The 23,676-nt window shown below is 46.0% G+C and overlaps 1 protein-coding gene across 5 annotated transcripts in view; it reads right to left on the bottom strand.

Annotated features, from left to right (window-relative positions):
• The window catches only part of MYO18B (myosin XVIIIB), a 248,737-nt gene that overhangs the window by 153,613 nt on the left and 71,448 nt on the right, over window positions 1-23,676 (bottom strand). For all 5 annotated transcript variants that reach the window (XM_075898877.2, XM_075898879.2, XM_075898880.2 and 2 more), the window contains 7 exons: window positions 18,207-18,377; window positions 16,273-16,363; window positions 11,709-11,901; window positions 9,559-9,639; window positions 7,278-7,425; window positions 1,864-2,023; window positions 64-247 (listed from right to left, as the gene is read on the bottom strand). In XM_075898877.2, coding sequence (XP_075754992.2) covers window positions 64-247; window positions 1,864-2,023; window positions 7,278-7,425; window positions 9,559-9,639; window positions 11,709-11,901; window positions 16,273-16,363; window positions 18,207-18,377 — 1,028 coding nt within the window. The remainder of the gene's footprint in view (window positions 1-63; window positions 248-1,863; window positions 2,024-7,277; window positions 7,426-9,558; window positions 9,640-11,708; window positions 11,902-16,272; window positions 16,364-18,206; window positions 18,378-23,676) is intronic.

The following is a 23,676-nucleotide window of genomic DNA, read 5'->3' as shown; positions in this document are numbered from 1 at the left end:
GTTCTAAAGGCACCTTGACCCACCCCTTAACCTATGTGAGAGCACCAAATCTCTGTCACTCACCATCTGAAGTTTGATCTGAGCACACACAGATCTCTTCTTCACTGCTGCAAAGCTGCTGGCGAACGTCTTCCTCACGCAACCCGTGCGCTGCAAAGCCTGCTGGGAGTGCCCCTCCAGACCTGCCACTGATCGGCAAATAAGGAGCATTTTGGACCGAGGCAGAAACAGCTTCTTCAGAGCATCTCTTAAAAAATGAAACAAGGAAATAAGTCAGCCAAGGTCACAAGGGGGCTGATAAATAAGATCGCAGGAATGTAGCAATAGTGGCCCATCTAGGGCTCCCATGGAACACGGCCGACCTAGGACAGACCTGCTTGTGGACAGCGGGCCCCGTTCACAGAAGGCCCCGCATACTTTCAATTAATCTCTTTTTCTACCCAATTTGGCTAATGGCTATTAATCTCCTCTCTGAAATGAACCCCAACACAACAAGCAGACGGGGGTTAATAGCAGGTTAAAGACATGAATAATTATCTGATTACATTCAATTGAGAGTACCAAGCTTCTAGAGGAAACAACGCAAATACCATCGGTTCCGAGAGAGAAGGACTGGTGTTCACCACGTGCCACTTGGTGCAATGCAGCCCTGTGCGTAAGGAGTAATTCCTGGTGCCCCAAGGAGTCTAGAGATGTTCTAGGAATCTAGAGGGGACTGAATAGCGCGAGAGTCAACTGAGAATCAATCGCCCTTGGTCAGGAGCAGACAGGGAGACCACTATCCATTCCTGGAGCGGACGTTTGCCCTTTGAAATTACTGCTAAAGACACTAAAGACCTCACCTCTCAGTGGAGATTTGGGTTGGAGCTTTCAAAGGGGCCAAAGAGAGTTAGATTCCCAAGTCCTATTGAATTTCATTGGGTACCGAAATCCCAGCGTGGGTGCTCATATTGGGCCAAAGACCAGTGGGAACATTGCCTGAGTGAGGGCAGCAGAACCTGGAATGTTCTGAATAATAAATATAAAATACTAGAAGATATACCCAGCATTGCTTAGGTCCTTAACTCAAATACGTTTTGTTTGTCTTCGTTTCAATCATGGTTCTGGGGGGCGGGGTTGGAGATAAAGGGTTCAGTGTGAAGACTGCCCCAGGGAGAGAGGGCAACCCCAGACCTCTCTCACTGCAGCAGCTTAGGGTGAGGTGAGAAGCACCTCTCCAGGGTCCCTGCAGTGGACAAACCCTGGGACAGGGTGCATGTCCCCTGGCTTGGGGACAGACAGACAGACACAAACAGACCAACTCTCTCAAATATATAGCAGATATCTGTCCCTTTCTCCACCCCTGCCCCCTGCTGCCCCAATGGGGTTATCACTGTCCCAGTCTCCATCCTGGCCCCTTGCTGCCCCCCTGTGATCATTATACAGTATAAGTGACCCTGAGACCAGAGCCCTCCCTTATGAGAAACAATCGCATTCCAGGCACATCCCATTGTCCTGGTGCTTTATGACCCTCAGTTGGTTCCAAAATACACATAAAAGTGTTTTTAGCTTCATCATCTTCTCTTAGGCTTAATAAAAGATGGGAGGAAAAACACATGCAGCATTTCCTGCTTCTGTTAATGTGCCTTTAGCCCCAGGAACAAGTACAATAGGTTCTAATCCCAGAGAAAGCTCTTTGTCTCATTAAGGACAGATGTTATCCCTGGAGCAGTTCTCCTTGGCAAAGTTTATTGGTGAGACAAAGTGCTGTAGTGACAAAGTGCACCGTGAGCATGCTCTGCTTCCTGGCTCTGATTTACCACTTCACCAGGTGCCTTGTTTCTCTGCTGCACACTGCCCAGGCCGTCTGTGCCTGGCACTTACATTTGGGATTGCTGCAGGACTTGAATGGCATTCTGGGCTGACAAGTTCAGCTTGGCTTTATTCATCCAGCCAGTCAGGTCGTAACGAACGGGGTCTTTGCCCAGCTGGTGGAAGATCTCACACTGCAGCATCTGCTCACATTTGCGAAGGACGCCTTCCTCTGGAATATCGATACACCAACAAACAGAGGTTATTCAAGGTCAGTGGGGTGAAGTTAGCAAAGTTGCCTAGACAGGAAGCTATAATCCAGTTAACAGGAACGGGGCTGGGCCCATTAGCACAAATACGGGATAGCCCAATATAAGAAGATACCCTCGGGACGAGTGGCCCTGATCTAGCAGCATTCCTTCTGGCTAATCTCTTTGGTTGCACCTCCTTTATGTGCCATAAGCTGTACCTGTCCAAGAAAAGCAGGTGCAGAGACCATCTCTGCAGGATGTACATTCACACGCTGACCATGGAATGGAAACTTTGTCCTGCCCCCTGGCCCAGCAGTGACACTAGCCAGACTGGCAAAGTGCAGTGTCATATGGATGCACAATTACAAGTAACATACTTCAATAGACACCACATTGGCCTATCACAGGGTGCAATTCTGCTGCCTTCTGGCAAACAACAGAGCTATAAAAGCAGCCTGGAAGAACTCAGCCATTCTCCTTCCCAGAATGCTGCTGCTTTTCCTTCGGGCATAGCATGCCAGGCACTGTCCCTGTTGTCCTTGTGGCCCTGATCAAGCCAACAGACAGGAAGGTAGAGATGCCACAGTCTCAGGTTTGTTGCCTGGACAGACGCCAGACTCCTGTCTATTTATAAACGCTGTATCCTGCACATTTACATATAAGGCCATTATGAGGGGTCATTGGGGTTAGCAGCAGTTCGTTAAGCCTTGCATACTGCAGAGATGACGGTGTCTATGGGCCAGCTCCTCACTCATGTGAGTCAGCCCAGCTCTTCCAACTTTAATGTCCACACACACCAGTGGAAGCTCTGGCTCTATAGATTTAAGTTTGCTTCCTGGGTGTTAAGTTATTTTGGAGTGAGGCCTGAAATACTACTGAGAGTAAGAACTTCTTTGTCCCCCTTTCAGAGGTGCTGTCAGAGGACCAGCTAACCTATGGAACTACTTTTTTGGATGGTAAAAAGTCTCAGAGGGGGAGTCGTGTTCGTCTGCAACTTTAAAAACAATGAGTAGTCCGGTGGCACCTTGGAGACTAACAAATGTATTAACTCAATAGCTTTCGTGGGTAAAGCTCATCTGATGAAGTGGGTTTTACCCAAGAGAACTCCTGATCCTAAATATCTTGATCCCATATATATTTTTGTTAGTCTCTAATGTGCTTGCTATTTTCTTGGAGCTGTCGGTATTTGCCACAAACTCTTCTACCCTCATTGACCTGGGGAGTTTTACAAGATGAGAATTTGGGGACATTTTCAGTCTAGTCTGGTTTAGCACGGCTGGACTGTCTCACACTGCATGACTGTCATGTTAGATGGGTGACTACTGATGTCCTGAACACTACCCAGAAATCATTTGGATACTAGGTCTGAAACTGGCTTTCCTTTAGCTGCACCATCCCTTGGACACAGACCTTAGTCATTTTATTTGACTGCTCCAGCTGCCCTTGAAGCAAATAGCAAAGCATCCACAGATGAGAATAAATGCACTTGGATGGCACTGTACACAAAATTTTATCTCCAGTTGCATGGCTGAGGATTTATTCAATGCAAAAGCAAATACTGTACATGCTTCATAACCAGGAGTTCCCATTAAAGCCAAGCCATTCTAGCCCCTATCCACTGGAGAGCACCAGGAATCACACAGCTGGCTGGCAAGCAGGCTGACCACAGCGATAGAGAGTCTTGGCTCCCATGTATGGAGGAGATGTTAGGCTAGCCCAGGGGTGGGTAATAAGTTTTAATGGGGAACCACTCCAAGAATTTGGAAAACGGTCGAGGGCTGCACTCTTCCATGCTATTAACAGGGGATACACAGGGTCTGGGATGCAAGTTGGATACAGAAGGGATTTTGGAGTAAGGGATTAGGTGCAGGAGGAGGTGTGGGGTCTGGGAGTTTGGGTGAAGGAGGCACTTATGACTTGGGGCACAAAACTAGGGTGCAGGAGGAGATGCAGGGGTTTGGGTTGTGACCTGGGGCAGAGGATTGGGGTACAGGATCTGGGAGGGGATATCAGTTCAGGAGGTAGGTTTTGAGTTATGTGGGGTGGCAGTGAGTTGGGGGGAGGAAGGGCCTTGGGTGCCACAGGCAGGCGGTAGCTGGGAGACTTACCTGGGTGACTCCCAGCCAGCAGCCCAGCAGGTTTCAGGCAGGCTCCCTACCTGCCCCACTCCTGCATAGGTTGCAAGGAATATGTGCATGTCTAAATAAGAGCCTGAGGGAAGGGATGCTTTACACTCTGCCTGTCCTTTAAACAGGCAACTTCCATAGGCCAGAAACTGGCCAATGGGATTGTGCTGGGGCAGGAACTGTGCAAGTAGTCTCTGCCCCTGCTCACAGTGGGTGGAACACAAATGGCCCGGCAACTGCTTTTCTTAGCGGCATGTGAGGGCGGGGCAAGCAGGCAGCCTGCCTGAGGTTCCCTGCTGCATTGGTGGGCTGGATCTGGTGGCTTGGCAGGTCGTATCCAGCCCATCATCTCTATTGTGCCTAGGCCTGGGCAAGGCAGCATAGTATTCAGAGGTCATATGTTGAGTCCCAAATGCTATCTCTGTTGCTTCATAGGCTTTCAGGACCACTTTATGGCCCCACAAAACTGCAAACCCCACCCCCAACATAAAACAGAGAGTTTCCACTCACGGAAGTTTGCTTTGCTAGTTCAGTAGGTCTATCAGCATTTCTGTGGTTCCCCCTATTACACCCTCCTTTGTAAATATTTGGACCTTTGGTTGCTGTTAATCGTAATCAGGAGCTGCAAAGGAAGCTAGATCAAACACAGCGAGAAGCCCCTACAGCACCTACTGGAGAAAGACTAGAATGAATGAACAAAGGCTCAGAGACCTCTGTTCCTCCCAGTGCTACCTTAAGGATACAATCTGGGTATGTCTACACTACAAAGTTAATTCGAACTAACAGCCGTTAGTTTGAATTAACTTTAATAGGGGCTACACATACAAACCGCTAGTTTGAATTTAATTCGAACTAGCGGAGCGCTTAATTCGAACTAGGTAAACCTTATTCTACGAGGACTATCGCCTAGTTTGAATTAAGTAGTTCGAATTAAGGGCTGTGTAGCCCCTTAATTTGAACTAGTGGGAGGCTAGGCCTTCCCAGCTTTCCCTGGTGGCCACTCTGGGCCAAACCAGGAAAACTCTTCTGCCCCCCTCCCAGCCCCAGAGCCCTTAAAGGGCCACAGACTGGCTACAGTGCTTATGACCCTGCCAGCACACAGCCAGCAGACCCTGCACCTGGCACAGCATGAGCCAGCTACCCACTGCCACCCAGCCCTCCCCCTCTTCCCGGGACCAGGCTGGCGGTTCTATTTTTGAACACGTGTTCTTTATTTTTTATATCAGGAAGGGGGGCTAGGGAGGGGTAAGTGGAAGGAGGTGAGGGAGGAATGGGGCATGAGCCCCCAATGGGGAGGACTGGGGTGGCTCTGCAGGCTCCTCAGGGTGGAAGCTCTCCTGCAGGGCCTCCTGGATCCTGAGAGCCCCCTGACTGACCCCACCGGATGGCAGCCTGCAGCAAGTGCAGCCGGGCTGATGGCCGAGTGCTGTGATGTGCCGAGTGTGGGCACTCAGAGCACTCCAAGACAGGACTGCTTTGCTGTCCCTCATCGAGTTAGACAAGGAAGCGGGGAACCCTGAGAACTGTCTGTCCGGGGTGGGAGTCGGGTCCCTTTAAGCGCAGCCCTCGGCTAGCCTGAGGCAGCAGCTCCACACTCTAAGTCCTAACCTGATGCCCTGCCGGCACTGCTTCCAGCCACCCTTAACTTCGGTTCAGGGTCCACTCAGTGTGGACATGCTAGTTCGAATTAGCAAAACACTAATTTGAACTAGTTTTTAGGTCTAGATGCACTAATTCAAATTAGCTTATTTCAAATTAACTAATTTGAATTAAGTTAGTTTGAATTAGTGCTGTAGTGTAGACATACCCTCTGACGCCAAATGCCCAAAGATCTGGCAGGAAGCTGACAGGACGGGGGAAGGGTGTACTGCATGGAACACCCACTGAATTGTTGTTTACAGCTTCCACTCAATACGGTACAATGTAAATGTAAGTTTCAGTATAATGGGAATGCAAGTTTTGTAACCTTCCATTATGTGAGAAGGAGATCAGAAGGATCCTTGTGATTCAGCATGATCACACTGTTGTTCTTAGGAGTAATTAGAATACAGGTGGTGTTCTGTAAAGAAATATGATGAATGATTGAAAGTTTGTACTAGCAGAGGCTTTGTATTGGAAGTAGATTGATATCTTTTGTATGGACAATTGTATCCCTTTTCCCATGTGTGAAATGATTGTGTAGTTCCTGGGGTGCGGGTGGAGGGGTGAATGAGTGTACAATGTGACTATTCGGAGAGGTAACAACTTGTAGACCCAGCAGTTTCAGAGTCCATATAGTGGAAGAAAGGAGAGAAGGGGCTGGAAGACTCAGAGGCGTCAAGGCACCATAAATTGAGGCCCAAACAAAGCGTATCAATGTAGGACATTATGGACGGCCTTGGAGTGTTAAGGGCAAGCATCCCTTTACAAACAAGGCAGCCTTGAAATGACACTGGGAAGAAACCACCAACATACTGATGTCATAATAAAGCACACCTGCTAAATAAACAGATGTTAAACAGAATGGATGGCAAAGAACTGATGCAACAAAATGTATAGACTTGAATGTGAGAAAAGTCCTATAAAAGATGGGATGTCTTGCATGAATCTCCGGGTCTCATCTTGTTAAGGTTGGAGCATTGGTCTGGACCAAGAGAAGCCCCCATTCCTGGGCTTCAACTTGCCTGGCCAGTGAATTAATGTGAGCAACAGACTGGTAACTTTAAGCAAAAGCAAGACAGGGTTTGTTTGCTTATGAGTGAATGGTTGTGTGTGTGTGATCAGGTTAAATCCCTTTTCCATGTGATTCAACAGTGGCATTTAATACAAGCAATAAGTGTGTGTACCCTGGGCTGGTCTTTAGTGAAAATAAGGTAACATGAACCAGAGTGTCCCCCTGGCTCAACAGTGGTGCTTCCACAGATAAAATACGGAGAGTCACATTTGCTGGCAGTCGCCAACAGAGACACACTCAGGCTGGTCCTGGTCCTTTGCCGCCCAAACCTGATCACCACCTCCAGTTCCAAAGCAGAGAGAAATGCACTGAGGTATTTGATTGCTTTCCCTGCCAAAGGGGCAGCACCCTTCACCTCTCTGCAGGCTTTACAAGCAGACCCCCCTTCACTCTCACCTTCGCTCTCTGCGCCCTTCTTGGCAAAGTACGAGCACAGTCGGTCGAGCACGACGCTGTCGCTGGAGCCTGGGATCAAAACCTCCTCATCCAGGATCCAGAGCAAGCCCTTGGGGTCTTCTGCCTGGCCCCCAGGCGGCACATGCAACTGGCAGAATGAAACAACCCATCAGAACATCTGGAGCAAGCAGGAATGCAAGCTCGGCCAGCTGTGCATGCTTCATGAGACTATGAAGATAAAGCTGCCTGGCTTACTCCTCACTCTTGCCACCACTGTCCCTCCCCCTACCTCTCCTCAGGGCTGCCGGTTCTGCAGGCAGCAGAGCAGCCCTGGGGTGATTACTTTTTCTGACGGGGGGGAAGGTTTTACATTCCGAGGCCAGAAGGTAGAGAATCCTCTTGATTTGAAGGTTGTCAGTACCCAGGACAGAGATGAATTAGTTTCATGCCATTTCCTTTGCTGAGTAACAGAATTAAATGACAAGGGAAAACTTTAGGGCCAAGAACACGAAAGACTTCCTGGTTCCGACTCAGCCACCACTGTCTCTGCTATAACTCTCTTGCCTTTGCTGAAACTACTCATGTGTATCAGAGAGGCCCAAGGCCTGAAAGAGCTGTGGGACAGGCTCCCAGGGAGCAAACCTGAGTCCCTGAGTAATATAAACTTGAACCGGAAAGAACCCTTGTGAATGGGGGACATCTAGTATTGGCCAGGAGAGGGACACACAGACCTATCAGATGCAGTAGAATTACAATGCATCTGTCTGCTGTGCAAGCACCAGGTGCAGTTTTCCTGGACACTCGCAGCGCCCACTGGCATAAGGTCTTGTCAACGGAAACGTTCCCAGATGCTGGCTTTAAGTCTCAAAATCTTTTTACAATGTTCTGTATGGCCAGCCGTAGCAAAGAACTAGATAAAATCCCACTCTGCCTGCACACAGCTACAGGGCATGCGGATGTCTCCCAGCCTAGAAATGCAAACTCTGCCTGGCATGCACGGGGAAATCCCAGTGGAAAAGCTCCTTCCCAAAGCTTTCGCACTGGAATGCAAACTTCAGCACCTTTGGAGGTACAGGGCTGCAGTTTAGCTGGGGTACTACATTGAATTGCCTTACAGTTGAGTTCCAGGCACACAAACAAATCCCACAAACATGCATGTCCCTCCGCTGTCGTGGTGACTCTTCTGTATGCACGTTCTCCGGCCTGCAGGATTGCAAATCACAGATAACACCACACACTCACAGGCTGGTGCCGTGGACTATAGTCATAGATGGGATATTGAACCTTTCACTTCTAGATCACCCATCCAGATTAGATGCAGGTTAGCCATGCTATATATGATATTGCACTCTAGTGAGGGCTCTTCCATCATGTGTGGGAAATGAGTTGGGATTAGGTATCTATAGCCTAAAAACTCACTAGGCACTAATGATCCCTCTGCTCACTCCATGTGCTGTCTCAGGCCAACAACTGAATGGCCCATGGGTGGCAGGTATCCTAGGCGAGGGAAGACTCTGCCTTCCCAAACCTCCAGCCTGGCCCCGTCCACACTCTACCCCCCAGAGCACCTACTATAGACCTTCTGGGGACAGAGTGTTGCTGCCCCCAGCACTCGCCCTCTCCATGCTCCAAGATCAGGGAGGATCGGGCTGCGTGCTGCCTGCCCTCCCTGTGCTTTGGAGCTGCACGCCTGCCTGCCTTCATCCCCTCCCCTTGTGGGGAGTGGGACCTCAAAAGAAGGGGCGCGGATGAGGGCGGGACTTGCCTCCTCTCCCTCCCCCCCATCCTATCTTCACGGAACACCCATGGAATGGCCCAGAGAGACTGCAGTCCCCTGTGAGGTTTGACCATGGTGTCCATCCAGGTGAGGGCTGAGGAGCATGGATCAGGTCATGTGCGTGGAGAAAATGGAACTGCTGCTGCCCATGCTTTGTGTGCTTTAGGGACAACCAGATACTTCTTTCTTTGTAGCTATTGTTTGGCCCTTCCCTAGCATAACAGAGCTTAAAAAAAAACACCCGCAGGGAATATACCAGGACATATTAGGTGTGTTATCTGCAGCCTTTGCTACAGCCCCACCAGTCAGCATTCTGTTCCTGTAACCCCCATGCCAGCACATCCTGTTGCATGCACTACTTCAGGAAAACCCTTATTCCACTGAGAAAGGAAGACTCATGCTCATGGAACACAAGAGCCACAGCCGGCAGCTTTCCCAGCACCTGCCGGCATGGAGATGGACAGAGAGCAAGCAGCCCTAGCCATTGCTTCCCAGCCGTGTTACCTGTGAGGAGTTCTGCTCGATGACAGACACCGTGGCCATGGGAGAGAGCTCTGGCAGCTCACACGGCACCTCAACATTCTCCTGGAAAACATTAGTGAGACATTTGCTTCATTAGGGAGCTGACATTTGAAATCTAAGAGGAAATAAACTTGAAAGAAAAAAAGCTGTGTCTGCTCCTTATCCCCAGTTGCTGAGTGACAGCCTGAAGTCGGCAGGATGAAAGCGCCCGTAACAGACACCTTTGAACTGCTTTGCACTTGCACCGACGCAGCTGACGTCACTGGGTAATTCTGTCAGGAGGAGGATGCTCAAAAGGTGTCTGCAGTGGTTTGGTGAATGTCAGACACGTGGCATAAATAATGGATGTGATGATAAAGCAGGACTTAACAAAGAAGCAGCCTGAAAACAATCAATTATTTAATGTGCCGCTTGCAGGCTGTCTGTTGTTTTTATTTAGCTTTCCTCTCAGTGCTGAGAGTTCTAAGTCAAACTCCTCCCTCCCCATATTATCAGGTGGCTGATTCTACAGCTGTTCACTTTCTTAGCCTCACTGCCCCACATAGATAGGAGCCAGCCATTCATTACTGACAGCTTCTTCCTCGTGCTACATCACTGGAGTGTGCCACTCCCCAATGGGCTTTTTAGCGCTTCTGAAAAGCATCATTTTACACACATGCTTTGACATTGTGCAGCTAATGTAACTGTTTCTCGCTCAGGGCTGCCATGAGTTAAGTGGCTCCTTGCCCCAGCAGCAGACGAATAGGGCGTGTTCCATATAATCCACCGTTTTAACGACTTTCCATGGTATTTTAGCCAGGCAGCTCACTGCAGGTTTAGGTGTGGGACCGGCACATTGAGCTGGAACCAGTTTATCTGGACTGATATCAAGACAAACTGTGCCTGAGCTTTGTGAGGGAGGCATGTCACTCAAACAAAATGTGTAGCTGGAGTCAGCTTACCTTAAACCAAGGCATGGCAGCGTCTACACAGTGGGAGGCTGATGGGAGCACACGCTTCCATTACTCCCTGCAGAATGAGTGCTGGATGCCAGCAGGGGCTGCCCTCAGTGTTCGATTTATGGGTCTGTGTAAGACCCGCTAAATCAAACACCAGAAAATCAACCTACAGAGGGTTGATATTCTCTCTAGTGTGGACATGCCCTTAGAGATTAAAATATAGGTTCATTTTTGACTTGCTGCAATTGTGGGGTTTACATCAACTTGTTTCTTAGATAATTGAACATTTTCTCTTCTCTATCTGGGATATCGCACTGCTCAATTTTGTCACTAACAGCCTCTTCAAACAGCCATCCATGTGACAAAGCTCCTCAAAGGGAAACTGAAGCCAATGATGAACGCTAATGGGATTTCTGTTGGGAGTTGGAGACCACACATGGCTGCTTGCTTGCTTGTTCATGTCATCGTTCCCCTTTATTCGGCTTTGGTGAGGCCGCATCTGGAGTGTTGTGTCCAGTTCTGGGCCCCCCACTACAAAAAGGATGTGGACACATTGGAGAGGGTCCAGCAGAGAGCAACCAAAATGATTAGGGGGCTGGAGCATATGACTTATGAGGAGAGGCTGAGGGACTTGGGTTTGTTTAGTCTGCAGAAGCGAAGAGTGAGGGGGGATTTGATAGCAGCCTTCAACTTCCTGAAGGGAGGTTCCAAAGAAGATGGAGAGAGGCTGTTCTCAGTGGTGACAGATGGCAGAACAAGGAGCAATGGTCTCAAGTTGTGGTGGGAGAGGTCCAGGTTGGATATTAGGAAAAACTATTTCACTAGGAGGGTGGTGAAGCACTGGAATGGGTCACCTAGGGAAGTAGTGGAGTCTCCATCCCTAGAGGTGTTTAAGTCTCGGCTTGACAAAGCCCTGGCTGGGTTGATTTAGTTGGAACTGGTCCTGCCTAGAGCAGGGGGCTGGACTTGATGACCTTCTGAGGTCTCTTCCAGCTCTATGGTTCTATGATTCTATGAGGAGGAGTAACACATGAACAAGGAGGAATGGAGACATGGATGAGGACTTCAGTCTCCATTCAGGATGCTTTAGCAGTTACTCTTCTCATTAAAAGCCAGTGTTTAAAGAGCCATGAGCCCTCTGGCCAACATGCCACAAGTGGAACAGCAGTTCAGATCCCAGATCAGGGGTCTCACCTCCCTGTACCGCTCCAGCTCAGACACGAATGTTCTCTTGTAGAAGAGAGCCTGCAGCCGCTCATGCACATAATTGTGACAAAGCTCCTCAAAAGTAGCAGCTCGCTCCTTCTTCTGGTGTCGAGGGTTGTGGAAACCAGGGGCATCTACCACCATGATGGAAGCCATGGAGAGGTGACTGGATGAGAAAGACCTGAGAGAATGAGGTAAAAATAGCATAGAAGCTTTAGATAAGAACATATCTGAGTCCTATTTGGTTAACTGAAATTATTTCCCTTGCCCAAATGTAATGATTCCTTCCTCATGTAAATAATCATTTCAGGAAGCATTTTTAATCATAACAGTCCTATGACCCTGAACAATAATTATAACACATTTACTATCTGAACAGTGCTTTGTTGGTTGGCATGGGTTTGTGAATTTAAAAAACAGAGTACTAAAAGCCACATAGATACTGGTATTTTCCTGCCCTTTAGTGTCTGAACTTTAGCTAAGTCCTCCTTGTTTTATTCATTACTGGGTACTGCTTCCAGTCTTGATCAGAAAATCTGGACTAGCTTATTCCTAACCTGGACTAATAAACATTTCATTGATGATGCGACGTGGTACCTCTTCTTAGGCACCGAATTTGACATGTGGAGCTTAATTTTCGGTGGCAGAGTTATCGTCAGGATGGTTAATTGATCAACATATGGACTATGTCAATGATAGTTTTAAGTTCCAAAATACCGATTGTAGGAAAATAAAGGGTGTGAGGCAATGTACAGCCTATATGTTCTGAGGAAGAGCCATACTGCAGGTCACTATGAGAGGAGCTTTATTTCCAGCAACTTCTTCCAAGCTTTGCTTCTATCCATGCCAAATACTTCAGATAAAAATACTAATGGGAACGGGACCTAGAGAAAGCACCGTGATTTTTAAAAATATCTACATCTGAAAAGGTTGAGTTATGCTGCTCTGCTTCAAATGGCAAATGCCAGCAGAAAAGATTTGCTGAAAATAATTGGAATGGAGAGATGCCAGGCATTAGCATTCTGACTTATGAGGAGAGGCTGAGGGATCTGGGTTTGTTTAGTCTGCAGAAGAGATGAGTGAGGGGGGATTTGATAGCAGCCTTCAACTTCCCGGATGGAGAGAGGCTGTTCTCAGTAGTGACAGACGGCAGAACAAGGAGCAATGGCCTCAAGTTACAGTGGGGGAGGTCTAGGATAGATATTAGGAAAAACTATTTCCCTAGGAGGGTAGTGAAGCATTGGAAGGGTTCCCTAGGGAGGGGGTGGAATCTTTTAAAATCCTGGCTTGAGAAAGCCCTGAGACTCAGTAGGATTGGTCCTGCTTTGAGTAGGGGGCTGGATTAGATGACCTCCTGATGTCTCTGACTCAATGATTCCATGATTCTATGGAACTTCATTGATTTGTACCCGTTTACAGGAAGAAACAAAAGTATATTTAGAATTCACCTAAAGAATTTCCTATCACCATCCTTGCCAAGCACCACGGACATGTCCTGTGAGTCTGAAATTGTGAGTACAAGTTGAAAGCAAATTAAGTTCCCGAGACCCCATCAACTCAGTGGGAGTCAGAAAAATGTTCTTGACTGAATAGAAAAACATGTTTTCCACTGTGACATACTGTATTTTTGTTGGAATGTTTCAAAAGGCTTTGATGAGCTGATTTTAAAATAACAACCAGAGAAATAAAACGAATGTTAAAGGGAACAGAGTAATACAAGACACGTTCTTTGGGCTAATGCTTCATTATTCAAGATTTTAAAACAGCCTGCAGCATTTTGCTCTTCCATGAGATCGCGGAGAATCATCTTTGGACAGGCTGCAATAAACCAGAAGAAACCATATGGGATATTTCCAGTCATAGGATTGAATCTAGATGCTGAATTTGATAGCTTGAGGTATAAATGCAATGAAATGGATTAAAAACAAAGAGGCCACGGTGGCCTGATCCTTTTCTCTATTGTCTTCACTGGAGCTGGCCCTGATTTACACGAGGATGAAAAAAAAATAAAAATAAAACAGGAACCAGTTCTTCATTCTATAGCAGCTGCTGCATCACCGCTGAGAACCAAGTGAGAAAAGTTGGGATTTTGCAGTCAGGGTTTTCAGGACAGAGGGCACCATTACAAATGTTAGACGCACCAGACATCAGACTACCCCAACAGGATGATTAAATGTCCAGTAATTAAGTTTGAATAGACACTTCTGTAATTCCTGAGAGCTAGCTCACATCACACTTTTCATTAGGGAATGACTCATATCAGGCAATCTATGTGGCTGTCTTTGATTCCCAAACCAGTTTATGACTCTGTACATATTAATGCCCTTGATTTCAATCCTTCAAATTCACAGCCATTATTCATAAGTAAACAAGTCAGTTCTCCACGCCACAGTGCCCCAGTCTTTATAGTGACTACGCGGTCTACAGGGAAATAAAACAAAGTGAAACTAACTAGGGGAACTGGCCCATCTGACTGTGAGGAATACTTCATCTCAGCAAAAACTGTGCTAACTGGACATTCCATTCTCCAAGATGCACACTGGATAGAAAAAAACAGAACTAATCTCATCTGAGTGCCATCCTTGGGCTCCTAAAAAACGCACATAAACATGACCGAAAAGGAGATTTCCCTTCTACAGGAATAGGAAGGCTTAGAAGGCAAGCTGGTAACTTCTTAATTTTAGTTTCCTATCACTTGTAAAACAGTCTGTTCTGTAAGCCATGGTTTATGACCACGACAACTTGTACTTTCAGTTTTAATAAAATCAATGGTTGTAAAATAGAAAGAACACAATATAGCTGAAAATGGACAAACAATCTAAAAAGAGGAATTCATAAAAGAGCATCTGGAGGCATCACAGGAGTGTGAAGGCAAAGCTGATCTCCTGTAGCACTGAGAAAAGGGGTTCTTTCCACCCACGCTTATGAAGAATGCTTTGAAAAAGAAAGAGAATCAGGAAACACAGCTGACTGACTGCAAAACTAGTAACAGAGAGTAAGTTGAAAAGAAGAGCGAGGTTGCACAGAAGTAGCACAGCAGCTAACAAAACAGGTTCCTGGGGTCCATGCCCTAGACTCCCACCAACCACCACAATGCACAATGAAAAATACAAGTAAAAGTCTCAGAGGGGAGCTATGTTCATCTGTATCTGCGAAAACAACCTGTGGCACCCTTGTTTTCGCAAGTAATTGGAAGTGAGTGTTAGGCTGATCCATACCACTCACAGCCTGGGGAGCAGAAGAAAGAACTTAGAAAACCCAAAACGTCCAAATATGAATCAGAGAAATCTCTGAATGTTTGGGGAGCTCCCTAGCCTATCGAAACATCCCTTCTACTCACTGCCTGGCCTTGCAGCTTCCTACACACTAAGGGATGGAGTTGCAATAGAGCTCCGTGCTGGAGTTTTAAGGGCTCTGTATTCACCATGGACAGCAGATCTGCCAAAACACTCAGTTCTCAGTACTGCCCAGGGTGACTCTTTTGGCTGGAGTTTCCTACACACTAAATCCCAGTTGCTGGTGCTGAGCCCTTCTGAAAATTCAGGACTAAGATTGGGATTTCTGAAAGCACTCAGGGGAAAGAGTTCCAATGACTTGTAGTAGGACTTTTGCTCCTAGGAGGAGATGGCAGATCTCTTTCCATGAAGAAGTGTGTCCATCTTTAGTTACCAGGGTTCACAATTCAGGAAAGAATTTAGACGCCCAGCTGTTGCTGGAGGATCAGCTCCTGGCAATAATCCAGTCAGTTGACCAGGTGCATCTGGTCAGGGGGTTGGCATCTTTCCCTTTGGAGGAGATCCTGGCCAAAGCTGCGATCTGAACAAGCACTGCAGCTGCATCCCTCATGTGGCAAAGAGAAAGGACAGCCTGCGTGGCCAACTTTGTCAAGGCTCCAGGCCGCAGGAATTTGTCCCCCACCTTTTCGCAGAGCCTGGCTGCAGGAGCAATCTGTTTGACAGTCATCCTGGCTGATGGCAGGATGGGAAGGAGCTATGTATTGCTGGCTGGCTGAGTGGCAACTGAATGTTTGTCCTGTCATGTGGCTGGAGCATGGGGCTGTAATTGCCACTAAGTAATGCCATGATGCCCAGGCACTATCTTCTATCACTCCAACCCCAGCTATAGAACATCCTGCATGCAAAGGAATCAAAACCTGCCTTGAGCAAGAAGCTGCTACACGGCATACCAGGAGACTTTCCACCTGCTTCTCTGTCACCAGCCAGCTAAACGCACCAGGCTGGTGATGTACTGAACAATCTATTGACCACACGGTAGGGTCCTTTCACACATTCATTCTTAGACTTTCTGACTACTTCCTTCTTTTACTGAGATATTCTTCAGGTATCCTTTCTGCAGCAACCAGGGGCTACAGGCCACGTGCATCTCTTCTGAGTGCATTCAGCAAAGATTTCTCTTTATTAGTGTCAGAGATGGGGGGAGATACAAGACAAACATAATGGACATGAATTATTCTTGTGCATATATACATTCTAGCCCAGGGGAGATGTGTTTGTTTGTTCTCTTAATTGCCTGGCCTACGAACATTCAATACCTGTTGATCAGAGACACAAGAGCAGCAAACAGTTCTTCATAGAGACCAGAAGCCATTCCTTCCACACATTCCACGCCAGTCATCTTGGCCCCTAGAGGATACAAAAGGAAAACAGGACAGCAGCAAACACGCTGCATGATTTATTTTTCAATCCTTTTTTATCTTTCGTAGACAGAATTGGTAATAACTACGTTACCTGCTCCCTGTAGAGTATGACTTGCACCAACCCTCATTCCCACATCCAAGACACTATGTGAATCCATTTACATGAGGAATAAATATTCACATGAGTTTCCCTGAAACTGCTCCAATGTCCATTATCTGATTTATATTTTTTAGCAAAGACTTGATAATATAGGGGCTTTTTTGCAAACTCTTACTCACACCAGTATATCCTACTGGAGTCAACGGACTACACTTTGGTCAGTAAAGACCAAATATTCATACAAGTTCAGGCTGGTTCTTAATCCACATGAAATCAAAGAAAGAGAGAGAGAAACACACACACACTCTAAACATGCCTTCCTGAATTAACTGCATTAATTCCAGTTGTGCAGTGGTTCATTAAAGCCACCACCAGAGCATATATTTATACTTTGTATTTTTCACTGAGTTAGTCCTGTAAATTCAATACAGCACATTATCCAATTTTTCTCCAGAAAGACACCAGCAATTACAACAAATCTGCAGTGCTGCTTCATGCAGGAGCATGGTGAAAAGGGGCTATCTTTACATGCTGACTTTTTTCTGATAGCTCTTAAAACATAAAACATTTTACATTCTTCCTTTAACCCTGGAACCTGAGCTGGTTGCTAGGAGACAAACAACCGCCTAGCACCTTTCTCAGATATGACTCTCTTTTCCATGGCAGATGTCAGAGTACGAGAACCATCAGCACTGGCTGCAGACACACAAAGGGGAAAAACAACTTTCAAAGGGAAAATATCACCAGAAGAAGGGAGCAAAATAAAACCCATGGATTGAAATCAGAAAGATGCTGGAATCGGATTACACTCAGTACCCAGATGTCAGCAGGAAACAAAACATTCTAGCCTTCCCAGCCTAATGATTTCAACTTGCTACTGAAAAACACCTGGCATTTACAATTCAAATAACTGTTTGTTAAGACTGATGGGCCACTCCGGCCTCTGTTGCTTTTCAGTTTCCTTGCAGGAAACATTTGGCAAGGGTACACTGGAGACTTCTCGTGTTGGCCTCAGCACAGAGCAAAATTGTTACAAAAATACATGAATTGCCCTGTGAGTTACAAAGGGAAGGAGAAAGCTGTGGCAGCTTGCTGGTCTCAGGGAAAGCATTAGCCTGTTTTGGCGTGTCTCTGCCTCTTCCAGGGGCTCATTTGCAGGCTATGTTCAGGCAGTGATGTGGCATACAGCAAAAAGTGCACCTGAAAGGCTGATCACAAAGATGGCAAGGACACAGCCAACCCAAAGGGATTCTAATGACATTGGAGAAGTTCCACACAGCTGATAATTCAGGTGGAGGAATTAATATCATCTAGCACCCCTAATTTACAGCAGGAGAGATCTCAGCCAGATCTCACTTGCACCATGAAGAAGGGTGTCCCAAGGAACAGAGACTCTGACAAACGTGTCTTTGCTTAGCAAATAGGTTGTTGTTTAGACCATGTCACTTGATTTTCCTTTCAGTGGGACTGTCAGGATTCGTTAACTTAAGATGCTCTGAAGAAGTGACAGGGATGATCAGTATTATAAACTGCAGTCAGCTACTTTCATTATCTTTAAAAATTCTTTAATATAACTATGTTTAAAGGGTCACAGCATGGGTGAGAGATGGGTGAAGCACGTCTCTCAAAAGTGCTGCACACATTAACTATTCCAAGTCAAGAACAATACCCAGGCCAATATTTCCATGTCAATTATGCTTAAATGAAAGGGTGGGAAAAAATCTGATACCAGCGTTTTGTTCCTGGTCTTTGCTCGGCCGACTTGTTCCAGATGTGACCTGTTCTATTATCTGTTTCAGATGGTGCTTGAAGACGGAGGTTGTGAGCTCCTCATAATCACAGCCGAGCACCTCTGCAGCTTTGTTAGCCCACTCAAATTTCATGAACTGCTTCCTGCCAACTGACAAGAGAGGAGAAAAGAAACCAGTCAGACAAAACAAGCCAGAAGACCATGACTAGCTGCATCAGACTGCCTTCCGTGCCAAACCCCATGTCCAACCACAGAAACAGAAAGCAAACATGTTGTTTACTATGGGAAGGGATGGAAGAACATCCTGATTCATGATTCATCCTCCAGGTGAGACCTTTTTACTCTCCCTGTCCCCCTCCCTCGCCCTGGAAACAAATATTTGATTTCACCCTTCCCAGCACACATGCAACTTTCAATTCCCCCACTGCCTTCACTGACCTCAGAATGAGCTGGATAAGGTCACATGTTAAGGGAAGGTGCTGGAAAGATGGAAACAGGCAAAAAAAATCAAAACACCTCCCACCCCTCCAGTCGGAATGTTTTATGAGCATGGAATGAGAGCTTACCCATCTCACATTCCTGGTTTGAGATACATTATGATGATAAATGCCCTCGTAAAGGCTATAAATAAATGCTCTTGTTTTCATCTTGAAACAGTGGTTGTCATTAATAATTTTACCTGTTGCCTAATTACTATTATCTTGTTATTCCCTGTGCCCAGTGGAGAGAACACTATCAATACTATGGTAACATTAATTACTCACAAGCAACGATGGTAAAGGTTTTAGCAGTGACCAAGTAACAAAAAATAATTGGGGCAGATGGTTGTAGGCAATAACATTAGCACACTAAACAAAGACAGGGAAAAATCTGCAAACGCGAAGGCATGTGATCTGGAAAGGCTTTTTGGATAGAAAGTACTTTAAAATAAATCACTGCTTAGGTGTAGTGTGGCAGAGCTAATTAGTTACAACCTGATGGAACCCATTCATAAAGAATACAGAGTAGAATAAAACTGATTGCTATAATTAGATTTAATTTCACCTCTGCGCTGTGCTTTCTATCTTACAACCCGTATTTATAGTTGGAGCTGGAGCAAACTCACTCATATTTTAAAGGGTGGAAAGAAGTACCACCTTCAAATTCTCCCTCTAGACCACTCGCAAGCAACTTGCAATCTGTGGACCACATGCAGCTCACTGGGGTTCCATCTGCAGCCTCTGTCTGTCCCCCACCCCCATGTGCTTCTCGTACACTGGGGCACTGGAGCCACTCACTTTCTATTCCTCCCTTTTACTCCCCTTCCTCCCTCCCAGAGCTGGAATACCACGAACAGCTGATTCACAGCATTCCAGCTCTGGGAGGGAGGGGGAAGACCAGGGACGGAGCACAAATCAGCAGATTCCTGGTGCTTCCTGGGAGGAAGAAGAAGGAGAGGAAGTGAAGGGCCCCAGGGCATGAGAGGGATGTAGGGAAGGGAACAGAGATGGGGGTGCAGACCACAGGTGTAACCCCAGTGGGCCACAGATTGCCCACCATTGGTCATGCACTCACTGAGATGAAAGAGGTTTAAGACTCACTTGTCTTAAGTATCAGAGGGGTAGCCGTGTTAGTCTGGATCTGCAAAAGCGACAAGAAGTCCTGTGGCACCTTAGAGACTAACAGATTTATTGGAGCATACCTGCCTCTGGAAATTTCCACTACATGCAACTGACGAAGTGGGTCTTTGCCCAGGAAAGCTTATGCTCCAATACATCTGTTAGTCTATAAGGTGCTACTGGACTCCTTGTCGCTTTCACTAGTCTTAGTTGCCCATTGCAGCTCCAGACTCACATCTCGTTGAGAAAGCACTCTGATCTGATGCCCAGTGCCAGCAGAAGAACATGTGTGACACCTGCAGACAGTAGCACCGTTCTAGCTGGGCAGAACCACCACTGGTGCATTTTTGCTTTAAAAGGATTAAGTAGGTCTCCACAGAGGGGCCAAATGTGGAGACTGAAAGGACTTGGGAAAGTGGGAGAAAGGGAAGCAGAGAGGAGTAAAGTGTCCCTGAGCCTTTCTCCACTTAGTACAGAAGAGAGGAATGCTAAAGAAAAGCAGGATGCTTGTTATTTTTATTTATGTCAGTACTCAAGTATGGCAAGATACTGAGGTCTAGGAGCACTCAACTGTGCCACGGAGATGAGAGAGGGACCCGGCACTGGGCGCAGTTAGAGAAGAAACAGTCGCATGCTAGCGGTAGCCTAGCTTGCTGTCTGTCACTATCCCACCTGTTGTCCTGTGTGGAATGTCATAGATAGCTGGGGTTAGTCTCAGGCCTCACTCCACCAGTCCCTTCCCTGTGATATTGGAGCTACCCAAGAAGTAGCTGCATAGAACCTATGACAAGCAGTTGAGCAAGTCCAACAGCTGTGCATTTACCTTATACGCCAATCTGCTGTGCCAAATGCCTCTCTGCGGCAAACCCAAAGAGAGACCAATAGAATTATGTCAGGGGGGACCTGGGCCAGTCTTCAACAATTGTTGTATCTGTTTTTTCAGCCAGGATTGAGCAGGACCCAATGATGGGGAGGGGCAAAGAGGACCAAGCTATCATGGCTTTATGATTGGATGCCCGGGTAGCGATTGGACTCCTCTGAAGTGGCCCTCAGCAGAGCATATTCTAGAGTCTCTGTGAAACAATCTCTCCCTAGGATCCTGGCTTCCGTAGACAGAATTAGTATCTCTTGCAAGACAAACCAAAACAGAGCCCAAGAAGGCCCCTATGCATCACCTCCAAAGCACAGCGCTAGCATTTCCTGGGGAAAAGAGCCCTCACAATTGATAATAAGCAAAACATGTTTCCTGCTCTGAGTGCAACCTCAACTGTGTCGTCTGGGAAAACTGGGAAAACTGTGTTCTGACTCAGTGGGGTTTGTCTATGCACGTCTACCTGCTCGTCAGAGTCCCAGTAAAATATCCGGAGGGTCTTTCTTGTCAAATCAGATCCTTCTAATGAAAGCAGTTAAAATTCCTTCCATATTGCAACTCAACCAGATCCAATTACAAGGCAAGTTTAAAGAAGAAAGACGTGGAGTAGGACTGCTGTTGCAAAAATAACAGTGGTCAGTGTGATAATTCAAAAGAAAACTGAACAATAGTTGTAGGATATTGGCTGGGAAGAGACGACCTTCCCCTATTTAAACTGTGCCCATCAGATGCAGACCAGCAAATCGGACAAAAATCACAGCTGGGACATTTTAAAGCATCTTTTTCATCTATTTTGCATGATTTTTAAGTCCAAGGGTTAATATTTCATTCCCCAGTCTCCATCCAGCCTTTTTTTAAAACTGTTTCAGCAATAGAGGCCTCCCAGTCTGAAAAGGTCTTGGAGAGACAAGCAGCCAGGACAGGAGGAAATCTGACCCAGACTTGGACTATTTTTGAAGTGCTAAGTACAGGTACTCACAAACAAAAATAAAACACAGCTGCCTGGAGAGCCTGGGCACTGGTCGTCAATAACCTCAGAGAGGGCACGTTTTCCACGAACACTAGCTCTGTGCGAGTTCACCTCAGTGCTGGTAGATGCTTGCATTACTTGCCATCACTGCTATGCCATATGAACCCTGACATTTCCGCATTCAGGGGAGATAAGCCAGCACTAGGACTTTGCATTACTTCTGTCCTGTTGCTAGCTCTATTTTGAGGTCTTAAGTGGGATTTAATAGGTGCACAGGCCGTGTGTTTGTCTCCTCTGCCCAGGAACTAACGTCACTCAGAAAGCTTTCTGCTGAGTACCCTGGAAGGGATCTAGAACAGTGTTTCTCTACCAGTAGTACAAGTATCCTCAGGGATACTCAAGAGAAGTCTGGGGGGTACATCAACACAATTGAAATTTGGAGAAAACTGAATTTTTGTTTTAACTTTTACAGCGCTTTATTATTTTTGTACTTTTTATTTTTACTATTTGTACAAAATTTCATCCAGCTACGATTAAGTTGTTTAAACAAATGTGTTGCAATGGTAGAAAAAAAAAGGTGTGTCTGAAAACTGTAGCTATTAGGGGCACTTATAATTTTTTTTTTTTAAAGGGTAATTTATAGTAAAAAAAAAAAAAGGTTGAGAAACATTGTTCTAGAATACTAGTGCTAGGCCCTGTCTGGAGAGACAGAGGCAAACCCTATCGCCACTGATCTGCAGATGAACTTGGGGGCCAGTGCTGCTAAAAATAAAATAAAATAAAATAAAATAAAATCTATAAACTACACAAAAATTAGAACTTGCTTTTTTAAAATTCACAACTAGTTTAATAGCCACGAATTCCTGCAGATTTTGTGTGTTCATTAAGCCAGTCACCAAAGTGTTCTCTGTTTCTAACATTAGCTGTCTTACTGAGGTATCTCTCAGCTTTAGTTTATCCTTTTAAAGCCAATCCATTTGAGTCTCCTTCGAATGCCCTGATGCTCACAGTGGTTCAGGGGTCTGGGATTGCACTCCCATTGCTGTTAGTGGGTCTGTGTGCCAACTGAGAAGTTAGTTATCTCTTATAAAGTCCTCTTCATAGCCATCCTTGCAAACAACCCCACCTCCTCTCTCCGTAATTATCTCCACACCTCCATTTAGCTGACTTGCCTTGGATTTGCCCATCTTGTCTTTCTTTGGTCAAGAGGTGGTCCCTGCCTCAAAGAGCTTACAGCAGGGGTGTCCAAACTTTTTTCAAAGAGGGCCAAATTTGATGAAGTGAACATGCGTGAGGGCCGACCATTTTGCCTGACATTCTTTGAACCATTAAAATTAAATGCAAATTAACTATTTTATGCAAAGTTTATTGCAAATGGCATACTTTTCATTTCATCACATGGATGACAAATCTAAACAGGTGTTAAATCACTCTGCCTTTCATATCTGAAGGCCAGATGAAAAAAAATCCAGGAAGCTGAAATATATGTCAGGAACATTGTAAAGTACATTACATATTATTGGCAATAAAGGTTGTCTGTCAACTTTTAAGTTCAAAAAATATGAACAGGAACATAACACCAAGTATACATGTTGTGTCCAAATATATTTATAACTGATTTAGACCAACTGACATTAACTGAGATTTTACAATGTATTCATCTCAATACATATGGATTCGTTGGGGGCCATAAAAGATAGATATTGCCAAATTACCTGTGGGGCCGTATTAAACCGGAACACGGGCCGCAATTGGCCCGCGGGCCGGACTTTGGACATGCCTGGCTTACAGGATGATTACATACAGAATACAGTCTATATTTAGAGCCCAATATCCTTCATTTATTTTACCACAGACAATGATAACAATCAACCTATAAAACAAGAGAATAGCATTTTTCCTTAATTATTTGAAAATTTCCACTGGCATTCATGGAAGCTTGGTTTGAGTAAGCACCGCAGGATTAAGTTCTTCGTTACTTGCGCGTTGTGATTACATGCTTCTAGATGT

The sequence above is a fragment of the Pelodiscus sinensis genome, chromosome Z (genome assembly GCF_052426305.1).
Source record: "Pelodiscus sinensis isolate ZL-2025 chromosome Z, ASM5242630v1, whole genome shotgun sequence".
Lineage (NCBI taxonomy): Eukaryota > Metazoa > Chordata > Testudines > Trionychidae > Pelodiscus > Pelodiscus sinensis.
This window is presented reverse-complemented; position numbering and strand designations above follow the sequence as displayed.